The 16,254-nt window shown below is 41.6% G+C and overlaps 2 protein-coding genes across 6 annotated transcripts in view; both read left to right on the top strand.

Annotated features, from left to right (window-relative positions):
* The first annotated feature begins 9,358 nt into the window (after positions 1-9,358).
* LOC122136687 lies at positions 9,359-12,207 on the top strand. Its single transcript, XM_042721098.1, has 4 exons — positions 9,359-9,398; positions 10,807-11,160; positions 11,367-11,718; positions 11,810-12,207. Exons 3-4 carry the CDS (start codon positions 11,385-11,387, stop codon positions 12,205-12,207), a joined length of 732 nt encoding a protein of 243 aa, XP_042577032.1. The 5' UTR covers positions 9,359-9,398; positions 10,807-11,160; positions 11,367-11,384.
* A 7-nt stretch (positions 12,208-12,214) lies between these two features.
* The window catches only part of LOC109097822, a 43,591-nt gene continuing 39,551 nt past the window's right edge, over positions 12,215-16,254 (top strand). For all 5 annotated transcript variants that reach the window (XM_042719358.1, XM_042719360.1, XM_042719361.1 and 2 more), the window contains exons 1-2: positions 12,215-13,441; positions 14,148-14,525. In XM_042719358.1, the coding sequence (XP_042575292.1) occupies positions 12,279-13,441; positions 14,148-14,525 (1,541 nt within the window). In that variant the 5' untranslated portion in view covers positions 12,215-12,278. The remainder of the gene's footprint in view (positions 13,442-14,147; positions 14,526-16,254) is intronic.

The following is a 16,254-nucleotide window of genomic DNA, read 5'->3' as shown; positions in this document are numbered from 1 at the left end:
AATGACTGTCAGGGACCAGTCAAGCCCGGTCCCATCCATCTCACAACGATCACGTTTACCTGAATACTAATTACCCGCACCTGTTCACCATCAGCAACCTCATCACAGGAACAGTATAAAACACTCACCACAACCTCAGTTCAGTGTCAAGCCTCCAACAGGAACGGACCATCGAATGCTGTCTCATGATTAACCGAAGCACCGCAGATTCTATGACGTAAAGTATCCTTACCTTTGAACACTAACCTCTGTGTCATTATTCTACTGTCTCCAGAATTCCTGAGCACTACCCCATGGCCTGAAATCTGGCGATTCCCCAAATCTCCTGTTTTGTCTCCGAGCCTGCTTGAAGTCTCCGTTTCTGAGAGTGATCTGTGGAAGAGACAAGTATTAACGATCTGTGACTGAGTGGCATTGACATCTGCTAAAGACTTACTCACCTGCTTACACCCCGCACTGAGTGATTTGCATCGAACCTGCACCTGAAAACATTGCATACCTACCTTGCCTTTACAATCTTGTAAATAAAGCACTGTGCTTGGATTCACTCACCTCTGGCTGTTGTCTATGTCCTGACAGAAGGCTTGACCGAACACAGCAACGAATCTGGCACAGCTCAAAGACAGCGCGTCTGCAAACCCCACTCCCACGCTGATGTATGTCACGAACACCATCTCTCGACCAGCGCCCTTCTCTGGCCGGGGGGAGGACTGCAACGGGTTTCTACTGCAATATTCACATGCTCTCGAACAACTTGCTCATCAATATCCCACAGAAAGATCCAAGATCTTGTTCATAATCCAGCAGCTTTCTGGGGCAGCGTTACGATGGGCAGAGGCGCTATGGTACCAGGAAACAGAGGTAACATCGTCCGTGCAAAGTTTCATAAATCATTTCAAGGAAGTGTTTGGACGCCCAGTAGGCGATTCCTCTGTCAGCGATCAACTCCTACAGTTACGTCAAGGCAAAAGATCTGTATCAGAGAACTCCCTGGAACTCCCAAGTCAGAGAAAATGCAGGTAGAGACCCATAAACTGTCCCAAACTGAGCGCAACCATCGATGGGAACTGAACCTATGCCTCTACTGCGGATACGAGGGACATTTCTTACGAACCTGCCCATCCCGTCCTCCCCGATTAATGGTGAGTTCAGTCCATCATTACCCATCTGTTTCAACCCCGTTAACCGTAAGAGTAACTCTGAAGTCTCGAGTTTTCGATGTTGCAGCCACGGCCATCGTGGATTAAGGGGGCCTCGTCAGAACACTCAGGCTTCAAAAGACCCATACCTCCAAGCCATACTCCATCCATGCAGTGACTGGTGAAACCATCAACAAGGGGTATGTAACCTATCAAATAACACCAATCACTCTCTGTGTTGAAAGTATTCATAAGGAGCTGTTCACCCCGTTCGTTCTTGAAAATAGCCAAGCCGAGGTAATTCTAGGCCGTCCCTGGCTCATTCAGCACCAACCCATGATAAACTGGGAAACTGGGAAATTTTTGAACTGTGGCTGCAACTGCATCACCACTAGCCTCACACCCTCCATCCAACCCGAACCTGTGTCTATAAATTCCACATCCATTGAAAGCCCCAAGGAAAAGCTGTCCGTTAACATTCCTACATGTTATTCCTCCTATGCAGATGTGTTCAGTCCTACGGCAGCCTCCAAGTTACCGCCACACCGATCTTGGGATTGTGCCATTGACTTAGTCCCAGGTGAAACCATTCCCAAGGGTCGGATTTATTCGGTGTCTATCCCAGAACAAACAGCCATGCAAGAATACATCAAAGAAGCTCTGAAACAAGGATACATCCAACCTTCCACTTCCCCAGCTGCCGCCAGTTTTTTCTTTGTTCCAAAGAAGGATGGGGGTTTACGACCCTGCATAGACTATAGAGCCCTAAATAAAATCACAGTAAAATTTAGCTACCCGCTCCCGCTAGTTCCATCCTCCCTTGAATAACTCCGTAATGCCCGCATGTTCACAAAACTGGACCTCAGGAGTGCATACAATCTCATCAGAATTAGAGAAGGAGATGAATGGAAGACGGCGTTTATCACCCCCACAGGTCATTATGAATATCTGGTAATGCCGTATGGCCTAGTAAACGCTCCTGCTGTATTCCAAAGCTTCATGGATGAAATCCTCCGAGAGTTCCTGAACCGCTTCGTTCTTGTATACATTGATGACATCCTCATCTTCTCCTCATCTTCAGCTCCGCGAATTCTCCCTGTTCCTGAAGGCGGAAAAGTGCGTGTTTCACCAGACTTCCATCGAGTTCTTAGGTTACCACCTCAGTGCGGAAGGAGTCAGAATGGATGACCGTAAGACCCAAGCCATTACCTCCTGGCCCACTCCCAAGTCAATCAAAGACTTACAGCGATTCCTGGGTTTTGCAAACTTTTACCGTCGATTCATAAACAAGTACAGCATGATAACAGCCCCATTAACGTCTCTCCTGAAAGGGAAACCAAAAACCCTCCACTGCTCAAAACCGCCTTTATCACTGCTCTGCTGCTCCAGCATCCAGATCCTGGGAAAAAATTCATTGTAGAAGTGGACGCTTCAACAACCGACGTTGGGGCTATCCTGTCACAGTACCCTGAAAATTCAGCCAAACCCATGCCGTGTGCCTTCTTTTCCCGAAAGTTATCACCTGCGAAAAAGAACTATGACATTGGCAACCGGGAACTCTTAGCTGTGAAACTCGCCTTGGAAGAATGGAGACACTGGTTGGAAGGGGCCAGAGATCCATTTATCGTCCTTACTGACCATAAGAACCTCCAGTACTTGAAAGAAGCCAAGAGACTTAACCCTCACCAAGCACGATGGGCTCTGTTTTTCACCCAGTTTCATTTCCAGATAGCCTACCGTCCTGGATCAAAGAATACAAGAGCAGACACTCTGTCCCGTCTCCATGCTCCCGAGGAATCTTTAGAAAAACCCGAGCCCATTTTACCCACCAAGTTATTTGTCAATCCCATCCAATGGGACCTCGACGAACAGATCCGTGAGCTATCACAAGACTTACCCATTCCTCCAGAATGTCCCGTAAATAAGGTCTACGTACCTGAAGATCTCCGCACTCCTCTCATCTCCTCCGCTCACTCCTCCATTGGGACATCCACAAACATGATGCCGGCATCAACAAGACATGCTCCACACTCCAACAAAAATACTGGTGGCCAGGAATGCTGAACGATATCAAGACTTTTATTCAGGGATGCACACTCTGCGCCATAAGCAAGGTACCACGCCAATTACCCTCCGGAAAACTAGTCCCGTTACCCATGCCTCACTGCCCCTGGTCCCACATCGGAATAGACTTTGTCACTGACCTTCCAGTTTCAGACGGAAACACATGTATCCTCGTAGCCATCGACCGATTCTCCAAAGCATGTAAACTGATCCCTCTGAATGCCCTGCCTACCGCCTTTGACACAGCTAAGTTACTCTTTGAATATGTATTCCTCATTTTTGGCATCCCTGAAGACATTGTGTCCGATAGAGGGCCCCAGTTTATCTCCTGGGTATGGCGAGCATTCTTCTCCCTCCTTAATGTCACAATTAGCTTAACTTCCGGTTACCACCCACAAACAAACGGACAGACGGAGTGAAAGATTCAGGACGTCAGCCGGTTCCTCAGAACGTTCTGCCACTCCAACCAAAATCTCTGGAGCCGCTACTTAGTCTGGGCAGAATAAGCCCAAAATTCCCTCTGACAAGCATCCACAAACATGACTCCGTTCCAGTGTATCCTAGGCTATCAGGCCCCACTGTTCCCCTGGTCCGGTGAACCCTCCGAAGTCCCCGCTGTAAATACCTGGATGCAAGACAGTGAAAGAGTTTGGGATCAGGCACACCACCACCTTCAACAAGTAATAAACCGTCACCGACTATCTGCTGATGCTCACAGTCGCCAAACTCCCACTTACCAACCTGGACAATTGGTATGGCTCTCCACCCGGGACATTCGATTGAAGCAACTCTGCCGTAAGTTAAGTCCAAAGTACATCGGTCCCTTCCCAATAGAAGAACAAAACAATCCAGTCACTTACCGCCTTCGCTTACTGTGGCGGGGGGGGGCGTGGTTTAGCGAAGTTTGCAGCGGGAGAGAGAATCAGGAGACGAACGGTGAGTGAGTGGTTTGGACGGAAATTATCAACACCTGTCTCTTGTTTCAGTAATTGGCGTGGAGAGAGTATATAACGCCAGGAGAAACAGGAGTAGGTGAGAGAGAGAAGGACTGCTGACGAGTGCTGACCTGGAAATACGAACGTGGAAGTGATTTGAACGTTGTATTTATGCCGGTGCGAGGAGGCACCACTTTGATTTAAGAGTGTTGAATTTAAATAAAACATCGTCAGCAGTCAAGCCGACCCCTTGTCCTCTTCCTTTCCACCCACGAACTCTCTACACTTACCTGCCCAGTACCGGATACACCCCACCTTTCCTGTCTCCCTATTAAAACCCCATTACTCACCTGTTTCTGTTTCCTCTGCAGACCTGGTCCCTGACGAAAACCCCCCAGTACCACCCGTAGAAGCCGAGCCCATCTACACAGTAAAGGAAATACTGGACTCCCGACGTCGTGGTGGTCAACTCGAGTATATGATAGACTGGGAGGGTTATGGTCTGGAAGAAAGGTGTTGGGTACCTCGTCATGATATCCTTGATCCTAATATGCTCACCAAATTCCATACTCGGAATCCAGGAAAATCAGCTCCACGACACCGCGGCAGACTCCCACGATGTCGGAGGACTAGGTCTGCTGACGCGGACCCTGGAGGGGGGGTAATGTCAGGGACCAGTCAAGCCCGGTCCCATCCATCTCACAACGATCACGTTCACCTGAATACTAATTACCCACACCTGTTCACCATCAGCAACCTCATCACAGGAACAGTATAAAACACTCACCACAGCCTCAGTTCAGCGTCAAGCCTCCAACAGGAACGGACCATCGAATGCTGTCTCATGATTAACCGAAGCACCACAGATTCTACGACGTAAAGTATCCTTACCTTTGAACACTAACCTCTGTGTCATTATTCTACTGTCTCCAGAATTCCTGAGCTCTACCCCGTGGCCTGAAATCTGGCGATTTCCCCAAATCTCCTGTGTTGTCTCCGAGCCTGCTTGAAGTCTCTGTTTCTGAGAGTGATCTGTGGAAGAGACAAGTATTAACGATCTGTGACTAAGTGGCATTGACATCTGCTAAAGACTTACTCACCTGCTTACACCCCGCACTGAGTGATTTGCAGCGAACCTGCACCTGAAAACATTGCATAACTACCTTGCCTTCACAATCTTGTAAATAAAGCACTGTGCTTGGATTCACTCACCTCTGGCTCTTGTCTATGTTCTGACAATGACATGATGTGGAAGGAAAGATTATTATTAAAGTTACAGAAAACTGGAGTTGGAGGAAGACTTTATAATTGAGTGTTGAGTTTTATGTTTGGTCGGTCTATTCAAGTGATAGTTATTTTATCAAGTATGGTCAATGTGGAAAATGGTCCTTCTCAAGGAAGTGTTATTAGTCCCATTTTATTTAATATCATGATTAATTATATTTTTGATGGAATTAGTCAAGATATTAATAAAGCATTATACACGGATGATGGAGTATTGTGGAAAAGGGGAAGGAATGTAACTTACGTTGTTAAAAATATTCAAAAAGTAATAGAGCGTTAAAAGATGCTCATTAGAATGGGGTTTTAAATTTTCAATATCTAAATTATGTTGTCAGTTTTTTCACTCGGAAAAAGTTAGGACCAGAAGTTTATTTGTTTATTTATTGATCCAACAATCAGCTATCTCATATACATATGAGTGCTGTTCTTCCTGTGGTCAAAATCACTATTACATATCAATTTTTACAAAATAAGCATACATTCATACAACATACAACCATAAACAAAGACATTTAGTAGAAGATGAACTAAAAATATTCCTTGATTTAAGTTGGTAAAAATTTAAATCAAATTCATGAACTAAGAACCCATGTATACTTATAGGGTGAAAAAACTTTTACTTATCTAACACCTTTTTAACAAAAACAGAAGTAAAAAAATCATATAAAAACTTGTGTAAATAAATACAATTTCAATTTAATTTTAAAGACCATCTTACTAGCTTCATTAACCAAAAACTAGGTAAGGAATTCCATGCTACCATGGCCCTATAGTGTAATGTTCTCTGTCCGGCTCCTGTTCTATAAACAGGCAGGAGAAATCTTCCTACTGATGACTGACGTGTGACATATTCGTGTCCATCCTGAGAAAACTTAAAATTCTTAAATAAAATAACAGGAGTCCTTGTTGTTATAACCTTTCTTGCAAAACCAAGAAGAGAATAATATAACCTACTTTTAACTGGTAACCAGTTTAACATACTCAACATATCACAAAAACTCTAGTTCTATATGAACAATTAAGCACTATACGGGCAGCTTTATTTTAAGCCACCTGTAATCGATTGAGATTACATTCTGATGTATTGGACCATATGACTGTACAGTAATCTAGCTGAGAGAGAACCAAAGCTTTCATTAATTGTTTAATCAAATGTCTTGGTAAATATATTTTACAATATCTAATTGCAGCCATCGCTCTCCCCATTTTCTTCAACATTTCATCAATCTGTTTTGTCCAGGACATACGGCTATCAATCAATACACCAAGTAACTCAACCTCTGTAACCTGTTCTATTTCTATGTCATCTAGTTTTAATTGCAGTCTTGGCTCTACTCTCCCTACCCTTTTAGAACATAATACACTACATTTTGTTTTTCCTATATTAAGTACCAATTTATTTATATAAACCCATCTCCTAATATGCACTAGCTCTTCATTTAGAGTCTCTTCAAGCTCTCTTGACGTGAACGCTGATGAATATATGGTAGAATCATCTGCGTACATAGCAATGGAAGCCTTGTTTAAAACTAAAGGTAAATCATTAGTAAATATTGAAAATAAAAGTGGCCCCAAACAACTCCCCTGTGGCACTCCACAGCTCATAACCCTCATTTCTGAGAAACCCTCCATTGAAATATACACAATATTTTCTATTGGTAAGATAACTATTGATCCATGCAACAGAATCCCTGTCAAAACCATAGCAGTGCAATTTCTTAATTAACAATTTATGGTCAAGAATATCAAAAGCGGCACTGAAATCTAGTAAAACAGAGCCCACTATCTTTCCTGCATCGATTTCTTTCAGCCATTCATCAGTCATTTGTGTTAACGCTGTAGCTGTAGAATATCCCTTCCTATAGTCATGTTGATGAGCTGTGTTCAAGTCATTTATACAAAAATAGTTCTGAATTTGCTCATATACTATTCTTTCCATGATTTTACTTAGGGTGGGTAATATACTTATCGGCCTACTATTCTTCCCAAGTACAGCCGTATATGTATAAACAACCACTGGAAAGAGTGATGAAACTTAAATATTTAGGTTTATGGATGGATTGTAAATTGACATGGAAAGTACATGTAGATTATATTGAAAATAAGTGTAATGAAATACTTAACCTAATGAGGTGTTTAGTAGGACAAGATTATGGAGCAGATAAACAATCAATGATGGAGATATACAGTATTATGCACTACTTTGTTCTATATTAGATTATGGATGCAGCGTACATGGGTCTGCATCAAAATTATTGCTTAAGAAATTGGATGTTGTTCAGTATAGAGCAATAAGATGCATAAGAAGCTGCTAAAACAACACCAGTAGCAGCAATGCAGGTATAGAGCTCTCAGAAATGCCTTTACGCTTACAGCGTCAAAAATTATCTATGGCATACTATATTAATTTAAAAGGCCATGACTCATCTGGCTCAGAAAGTATTAGAAGAAAGTTACCTTGGTGTTTAAGTGAACCACAAATTGATTTTTACAATGAATAACAAAATACAAAAAGGGGAGATTTAATAATAAAATAAACAATAAAAAATAGAAAATATTAATACTGAATATACTCAAATTAACAACAATTAAACCAAAAAACCAAAAAAACCGCAGATACAATGCAAACAGGTGCAGCATTTTGTGTACCAGAATTTAAAAGTTGGAATAAAGGAAGAATAACTGATGCAACATCATATACGGCAGAATTAGTCGCCGTTCAGATGGCACTTGAATGGTTTGAGGGGGAGATGGAAAACTCAGAAAAGCAAGCTTTAATTTGTTCAGATTCAATGGCATCACTTTCAAACTTGAAAACTTTACAGTCGTGTAGGAAAGATATACTGATAGAGATATTGATCATTTTATATAGGTCAAATGGGAAGTGTAGTGCCATTTTATGGGTACCAGCGCATGTAGGGATACGAGGGAATGAAACAGCAGACACAATGGCTAAAGAAGCAATTAAAATGGATAATATTAGCAGTCATTTTAAGCAGTGAATAAGCAAATTCTTAGATTAAAAATGCATAAATAATTAAATTACAAAACTAATACAACTTGTAAAAAAGGAAGATATTTTTATAGAATACAAAGTAACATAAAACAAAGTAAAATTAATTATTATATAAATAGGAAAGGACTTTATTATATATACAAGATTAAGAATGGATCATCCTTATCTTAATGCAACACTTCATATAATATGCAAACATAATTCTGGTTTATGTAATGCATGTCAGAAAATAGAAATGGTTGAGCATGTTTTGATTAGATGTAAAAAAAAAAAATATATGAACAGGAAAGAACTGGATTTATAAGAGGTATGCAAGCTTTGGGTATTTTGGAATTTACCTTACAATATTTTAAAGGCAGGAATATAATTTAATAAAATAATTACAGCATTAATGAAGGTCTTGATAAATAGCGGTCTAAAGAACAGAATATAGAAAACTTCTTTGTGTTCAATCTTCGTCACACTCCAGTACAGTAGGTGGCGCTATGCACCTTTCCAGTTGGTTTGCAACCCGCCAATAAACTCACAGAAGAAGAAGAAGAAGAAGAAGAAGAAGAAGAAGAAGAAGAAGAGCAGCAGAGCAGAGCAGGACAGGACAGGTGCGCTGAGAAGACATGCAGAACACGCACTCATGCTCATTACAGCTAGGTGATCTTAAGTATTTACCATGACATATGTTAATGTTATATCAAGTTATGATTGACTCGCTATATGATTACCATATCATAAAATGTGTCTCAGTCGCGTTTAGTATACACAAATCCGCCGCGAACTCTATGGGCGCCGCCATCTTGCCTGCCGCCATTACTGCGTGCCTGCGAAGTGTGACAGTGTGACACTTGCCGGTGCCCTCTAATGACATTTCAATAAAAAGCCGATCCTGCTCATTAAAGAAAATGTCTGGTGAAAGGGAACTTTGGGTAGATGATGTCAGGCAGTGGCCAAAACTTACTGATAAAGGTAATTTATTGTCAACATAATGTAATAATGTAAAAATATGTAATGTAATGTATTTAAGAAGTGTATTAATTGATGACAACAATAAAACCGAATGCTGTCATTACTAGCTGTGTTGTTAATATGTTCACAAGCTTCACAAGTTTCAAATAACTAAGCCATCCTTAAAAATATTCTTGTTTGCCATAACTGACCGACCCTGTCAATTTAGGACCGACCCAATTAATTATTTTTTCCCCTTTTAGTCCGACCGACTTGCCGATTGTAATTGCGTTAAGACCCACAGATTTTTTTTTACTCTTCAAACAACAACTAATACAAATGCAATAAAATGTGAGACATGCAATTGACGCTTTTCACATGCTCTCACGCCACACATCCATTTTCTCATGCACAGAAAAATCGCGCAGGAAAGAGGACAAGGAGACCGACAGACTAAACAGAGCAGGTTACTTATGATAGAAAAAAAATCTCAGCTCTCAGATTCTGTCAATTTTATTACGAAATTCAAACAATAAATACCGTTTTGGTGCTTGTAAATGTGACGCGACAGATCCCTAGCGGCACCTGAACTGATCATCTCTAGCTAATAGTAAAGAACTGTGTAATCCGTATGGCCGTGAACATGGGCAGTCAATGTGCAACAAAGGTTCGTGGATTTCACAAACGGTTTTATTCCAGGCCTGTAGTTTTGTGCTGTTGTTAAAACAGCCAACCACACAACACGCTCTTCCCGGCATCACTGGACAGCATACGTACTAAATAAAAATAACTTTTCGTACAGCTAACATCTGCTACAGCCGCGTACGGGACTAACGCTACTTCTGCTACTTCCTTAGCAGCAAGGCACGCAGTAATGGCGGCGCTGCTTTACTTCCGTGTTTCGACGGATTTGTGTATAGTAATGATGCTATCTCGTGGGCTGTCATAGAAATACTGCTCTAATTATTTGCGCCGACATGGTGTTCAACTTCCTTAATTTGTAGTTTAATTGTATAGGCTACTCGAAAGGATTGCTATTGTATGATAATTGTTTGTAAATGTTATTTTAATAATTACTTATGTAAGATTATTTTTGTGCCCCGTTCAGAAAAGTAGCTTCGCGTCAGGGGGTCCTTCCGCATTGTGTATTTCAAATCCTTAATGCACAGCAAACCGTTGATTATCCCTTGCATATTTGTTTGTATTTTAAATATATCATCACAGATACTTGTCCATTCTATTAATTTATTATTCTGATTTTATCAGTTAACGGTAAATGTTCGGATAACGAGGCAGCGGTTGTCGGTCAGGAAAATGAACCGAAATGAGCATCCCTACAATGTTTGTTATTACTTGGCATTTTCTGGTCACATATTGAGTTGTCTTGTATCTCTATTTGCTCACATTTCCCATTTTAATTTTGTTACAGAAACAGTGAAAGTGTTGAAAGCATCTTCATTAAAGCAGCGGAGATTGAGAAACAGACAGCAGAGCAGATGCCGAAACTGTTATCTTCAGTCTGCAGCAGCTCTTTTCTTTATGGACTGACTGACATTAATCAGAGTGATTTCCTGCTGGATCTTTACTCGCTTGTGGAGAACTATGAGATCAGGAGGAGTTTTATTCCAGAAATACTGCCAGTTTTCCATTCAACACCTGATGTCTGGATCATAGATCTCTCAGAGAGAAAGAGCTCCGTTCTCCTGGAAGTGCTGAAGCTCCAGACAGAGAAGAAACCAGTATATCTGAGAGGATGTTTTTCTATCCCGCCACCACCACCAGGGCAGACAATGCAGCTTTATTTATATTCATAATGTTTATTTTGTGTACCTACATCTGTATGATGGATTTAGGCTGGTGAATTTAGGGAGTCTTTTGTTCACATCTGAAAATAGTGTAAAAATATTAAATGTAAATTAAAGTGTGCAATAATGAATGTCATTGAAATGTTTTATGTGAATGTGTTTAAACACATGTCTTTTACCTCAGGTTTGAAATGTGTGCAGCATGGCGTGTGCACAGCAATCTGCTACTGAATACCTCAGAAACAACAGGAAAGACCTGGTGACTGGCATGAAAAACCTTCCTCTGATCATTGAGAATCTTTATCAGAAGAAGGTTTTCAATGTCTATGAGGTCAAAGATCTCAAAGCCGAGAGGACAGAGTTTGATCAAGCCAGATGTATATTGGATTGGGTCGTTAACAAAGGTGATGAGGCCAGTTATGAATTACTCAAGATTCTGGATGTCACTAAGAAGAGGACATTAGATCCTGGTTTACACTACTGGATCAGCTGTTCTCCCTTCAGAGATGAAGACGCAGAGCCCAGCTGTTTATTTGGTTGGTAGAAAAATTTAAAGAACATTTTGGTGAAATTAACACATTTAAAATATTTCAATATATTTCTTATATGCTTTTGATGCTATTTTAGGTACAACGCCCTGTCAAATCTACCAGACACGGCTCAAGATGAAAGCAAATAAAATCCTGAATAACCAAAGGAAATGTTTCTGTAAATATCTGGATGACAAGATACAAGGAAACTTAAGTTTTATACCTCTTGTTTTAAAGACTGACTCTGTCATGAAAACACACTGCAAAATAAAATTGAAATACAAAAAATGCAAAAAGCTTCGGCCCAAGAAGCTGAGAGCTTACATTCCTAACGAGGGACAAGCGCTATCACCCGAGGACCTCCTGAGATGGCAAGATAAGAACATCCTCATCATCGGCAAACCTGGAGTAGGAAAGACTACAGTTGTCCAGGAAATGCTGCGTCTTTGGGGAGAGAAGGATGGAAGAGAGATAGACTACATGTTTTTACTTTGATCAAAGTGTTTTGGGCCCACAGTAGTGTTGCCAGCTTGGAAGCTCTTTTGTTTGATGTGTATTCAAAACCAATGGAAAAAGACAGAAAAGAAGTGTTTCAAGATATCGAGGAAAACTCTGAGAATGTTGTCATTGTATTTGATGGTGTGACAGATTTGGAAGAAAATTCCATCTTATGGAAGATCATGGACCACGATCTCCTGCCTGATGCCAAGATTGTGATCACATGCAGATCAGAGGAGGAAGATGATCCACTTTTCTCTGACTGGCCGACACAGACAGTGTATGTACAAGGATTCAGTGCAGATTCTATTAGAAATTACTATCAGAAGATGTTGGGTCATGATCCTGTTCTTCTAGAAGTTGTTTTGAAGAATCAAGAGCTGTTCAGTCTTAGCCACGTGCCAATGTATGCATTTATGGTTGCCGCCTTCATTCCATTTAAAAATGACACAGAAAACAACCATCAACACACAGTCACAGAGATGTACATTCATATTTTCCGTCTTACTGTGATGACACATGGGGGGAAAAAAATTAAGGAAATAGATAAATACCTGGGAGAGATCAATGACCAGATTCATCCTCTAATGAAAACTGCATTCAGTGCAACTATGCATAAAACCCTAAACTTTAATATCTGTGATGAGACAAACATTTGTCATGCTTTTCTGAAAAACATCACACTACAAGACTCAGTATCTTCTGCTACAACATACTGTGCGTTTCTCCACAACACAATGCAGGAATTCTTCTCGGCTTTGTGGCTTCTTGGACATCCAGATGAAATTGAGGAAGTCCTACAGCTCTGTCAGACCGAGGAGCATAAACACATGAGACATGTTCTTCCTTTCTTATGTGGACTTCTGAGTGAACACAACACCAGACTCCTCAAGTGTCTCTTCCCAGAGGATCAGATAAAGAAAACATCTGACTGGTTCATTGAGAAGCTTTTGGACACGCTTTTTCAACCTCAGAGTGAGAGTGAAGAGTTTGATCTTCTCTATGTGTGTCAGTGCTTGTATGAGCTCCAGTCTCCTAAAGCCTGTTTAATTTTCCTGGAGAAGATGAACCATCGGCTTGAACCAGAAGTGGATCTTGATCCTCATCAGTGTTGTGCTCTGTCTTACGTGATCGGTCAATCCAGAGATAAAGAGGTTTATCTGAATCTGGAGGATTGTACCGTAGCTGATGTAGGAATGGACATGATGCTTAGCTGCTCACCAAACATCAGGTACTAGAAATCAGTCTGGTTAACTAATCTAGCTGTAGTGTTTTAAAGGGGACCTATTACGCCCTTCTTACAAGATGTAATGTAAGTCTAAGGTGCCCCAAAACTGTGTCCGTGTAGTGTATGCATGCATCGGGCTGTAAGTGGTTCTGCACATTTTGCTCCTCTCAAATAAGCCTCTATTTACTCCCATGTGTGTTCAGTGGTTAGTCTGTCTCTCTCATCATGTGTGAACGTATGCAGGTCAGTGAGTTATGTTTACAGGGGGTGCTTTCTGCTGCATTAAGCTTAGTAACTAATGTGCTGTGTACCCTATGTAGACAAGTTAGCGTTTTGCAAAGTTAGCCTATTTGTTCTAAACCTAATGGAAATTCTTGCTGAAGCAAGACACAAAGCATAGCAACACATTATGGCAACAATATATGTAAAAATAATGTTTTGACTTTTGAATGATTTGATATGTTTTTGTAATTATTCAAATGCATTTTGTTTGTTTGACCACAGTATTGTTGAGAGGGAAATATCTGATTAACTTTGAAAAATCTGCATTTTAAGATTTATCTGTGAGTTACCCTGTTAAATGGACAGCTGCAATTAGCCTCCATATCCCCCTAAAAATAACTTAGCATTATCTGGTGGGAAAAACAAACAAACAAACAAACAAAAAATCAGTCAGTACATGCTCTTATGTTTGATTACTTTGTTGCAGGTTAAAGACTTGTAAAAAACCACTGAAGCAAATCACCTTCTTTGTAGAATTCTTCCATAAATCATCTCATTGCAACTGCAAACTTTTTGAGATGAGAGGACGATACGACCCAGAAAAATGCAATGCTCTGCTGGATCTGAGCTCTCATGTGAAGAACTATGAGACTCAAACAGGCAGGAGTTATCTTCCAGCATTACAGTCAGTTTTCCAGTCACCTGATGTCTGGATCATAGATCTCTTACAGAGAAAGAGCTCCGTCCTCCTGGAAGTGCTGAAGCTCCAGACACAGAAGAAACCAGTATATCTGAGAAGATGTTCAGAGGAAGAGAGTGAAGTGATGAGTTTCCTTCAGTGTCTGCCCTACATCTCAAAGCTGAGGTGAGAAAATCTCTGGCAACATACTGTTATTGTGAAATGATTTCTGCATAAGCTGGAAGATGTTTTCTGGTCTTAATGAGTGTCTTTAGATGAGGGGTTCTGTTTTGTTTCAGTGTAAGCTACAGAGTGATGCATACTGATCATTCACTACATCTGATCTCATTTTTGTGTCAATGGCTAAATCTAAGCTCAGTTTTTGTGCAGGGCAACATACAGCTGGCCGTGATGTACCTCCGTTCCAGAGGTTTCTGGCACTTGAGGCACAATCTATCTGTCATCTGTTTTGGTCAGGAGCTTGCGCATTCAGTGCTCGAGGACTCTGAACGCGCTCATTGTGAGTGTTATTCAGTGAAAAGCTCCATTTGCGTTTGTGCCGCTTCTCGAGAAATTAGTTACAAGCTTTTGCGGCTTGGGTCCTGTTGTTGCCGAGGCACGGCGGAGATTCAGTTTGCGGGATTCTGGGGGTTGCGATCCCACGGATAGTGCTAGAGTCGAGGGGCGCCTTAGGGAATGTGTTCCTCCCTGTTTGGATTCTAACACTTGAGGGCATGTTCTGCTTTTGCGTTTGTCTCGGGCGAAGAGCACGTGCGTTCAGAGTTACACGCTCATTGTGATGAGTCACAATGTCTAAGCTTCACTCGTGTTTGTTCCTATTCCTGAGGGATAACTTGAAACTCTTTGCAATTTTTCTCTGATTTTTCTCAGAACTCCTTTCTGATATTGCTCCACTATTTTTCGCCGCAGCATTGGGGGAATTGGTGATCCTCTGCCCATCTTGACTTCTGAGAGACACTGCCACTCTGAGAGGCTCTTTTTATACCCAATCATGTTGCCAATTGACCTAATAAGTTGCAAATTGGTCCTCCAGCCGTTCCTTATATGTACATTTAATTTTTCTGGCCTCTAATTGCTACCTGTCCCATTCTCTGTCCCAAGTAGATAGCCCATTCTCTGTGGTCTGGGCAGCTCCGTAGGAAGGCTATCTTGGCTATGTTATTCTGGTCCACAAGCCTTCATAAATCCTTAGGGACACAGCTTTCTGAGGATAGCTGTGTTCTAGCTCAGCAGCTACTATCTTTACCTAGGATTTAAGTAGCATCTCTTGAGCTCCTCTAGAGGCTTTCTTGTTGGCCTCCTCAGTGGTCTTGTGTATCCAGGCTAGTACTGCTCGCATAGCATTGCTATCTGAGGATAGCTGTGCTCTCAACTTGGATGGGATGTCCCCCTTGATTTGTTCTGGTTCTGCCGTCACTGCCATGGCCCTTTTTTGAGGAAAGGTTTTGTTTATGTTTGTCGCGTCCTTGGTGTTCTCCCACCAGGTGGACAGGCATGCGCCTTGGGACGGCGTAGTTGGATTTCGATCCCCAGTTTGCCCCCTTGGAGGGCGCAGCGTTGAGTTCCCTAGAATGGGAACGTCTCGGGTTATGCATGTAACCATGGTTCCCCGAGAGGGAACGAGATGCTGCACCCCCTTGCCATGCCTTAGGCCTGCCTGTGTACATCTCCTTCAGACAGTTAAAGTAGATGACGTATTCAGCAGGTGCCCTTTTATACTTCCAGGCATCCTGCCTATGACATCATGGGCCAGGTGGGCCAATAGATTGGCATTGTTTCACACGTGTTTCAGACAACGGTCATGCAGGCTGCATTCCCCAACGCAGCGTCTCGTTCCATCTCAGGGAACCATGGTTATATGTGTAACCTGAGACATTTTCAGGTGTGTTTAACC

The sequence above is a fragment of the Cyprinus carpio genome, chromosome B3 (assembly GCF_018340385.1).
Source record: "Cyprinus carpio isolate SPL01 chromosome B3, ASM1834038v1, whole genome shotgun sequence".
NCBI classification, from domain to species: domain Eukaryota; kingdom Metazoa; phylum Chordata; class Actinopteri; order Cypriniformes; family Cyprinidae; genus Cyprinus; species Cyprinus carpio.
This window is presented reverse-complemented; position numbering and strand designations above follow the sequence as displayed.

What these genes read in the sequence shown, in the direction of transcription:
- LOC122136687 (XM_042721098.1), top strand. Translation starts at nt 11,385, where the DNA reads ATGGCGTGTGCACAGCAATCTGCTACTGAATACCTCAGAAACAACAGG. An exon ending in AGAGCCCAGCTGTTTATTTG is followed by an intron (nt 11,719 to 11,809) that starts GTTGGTAGAAAA and finishes ATGCTATTTTAG; the next exon opens with GTACAACGCCCTGTCAAATC.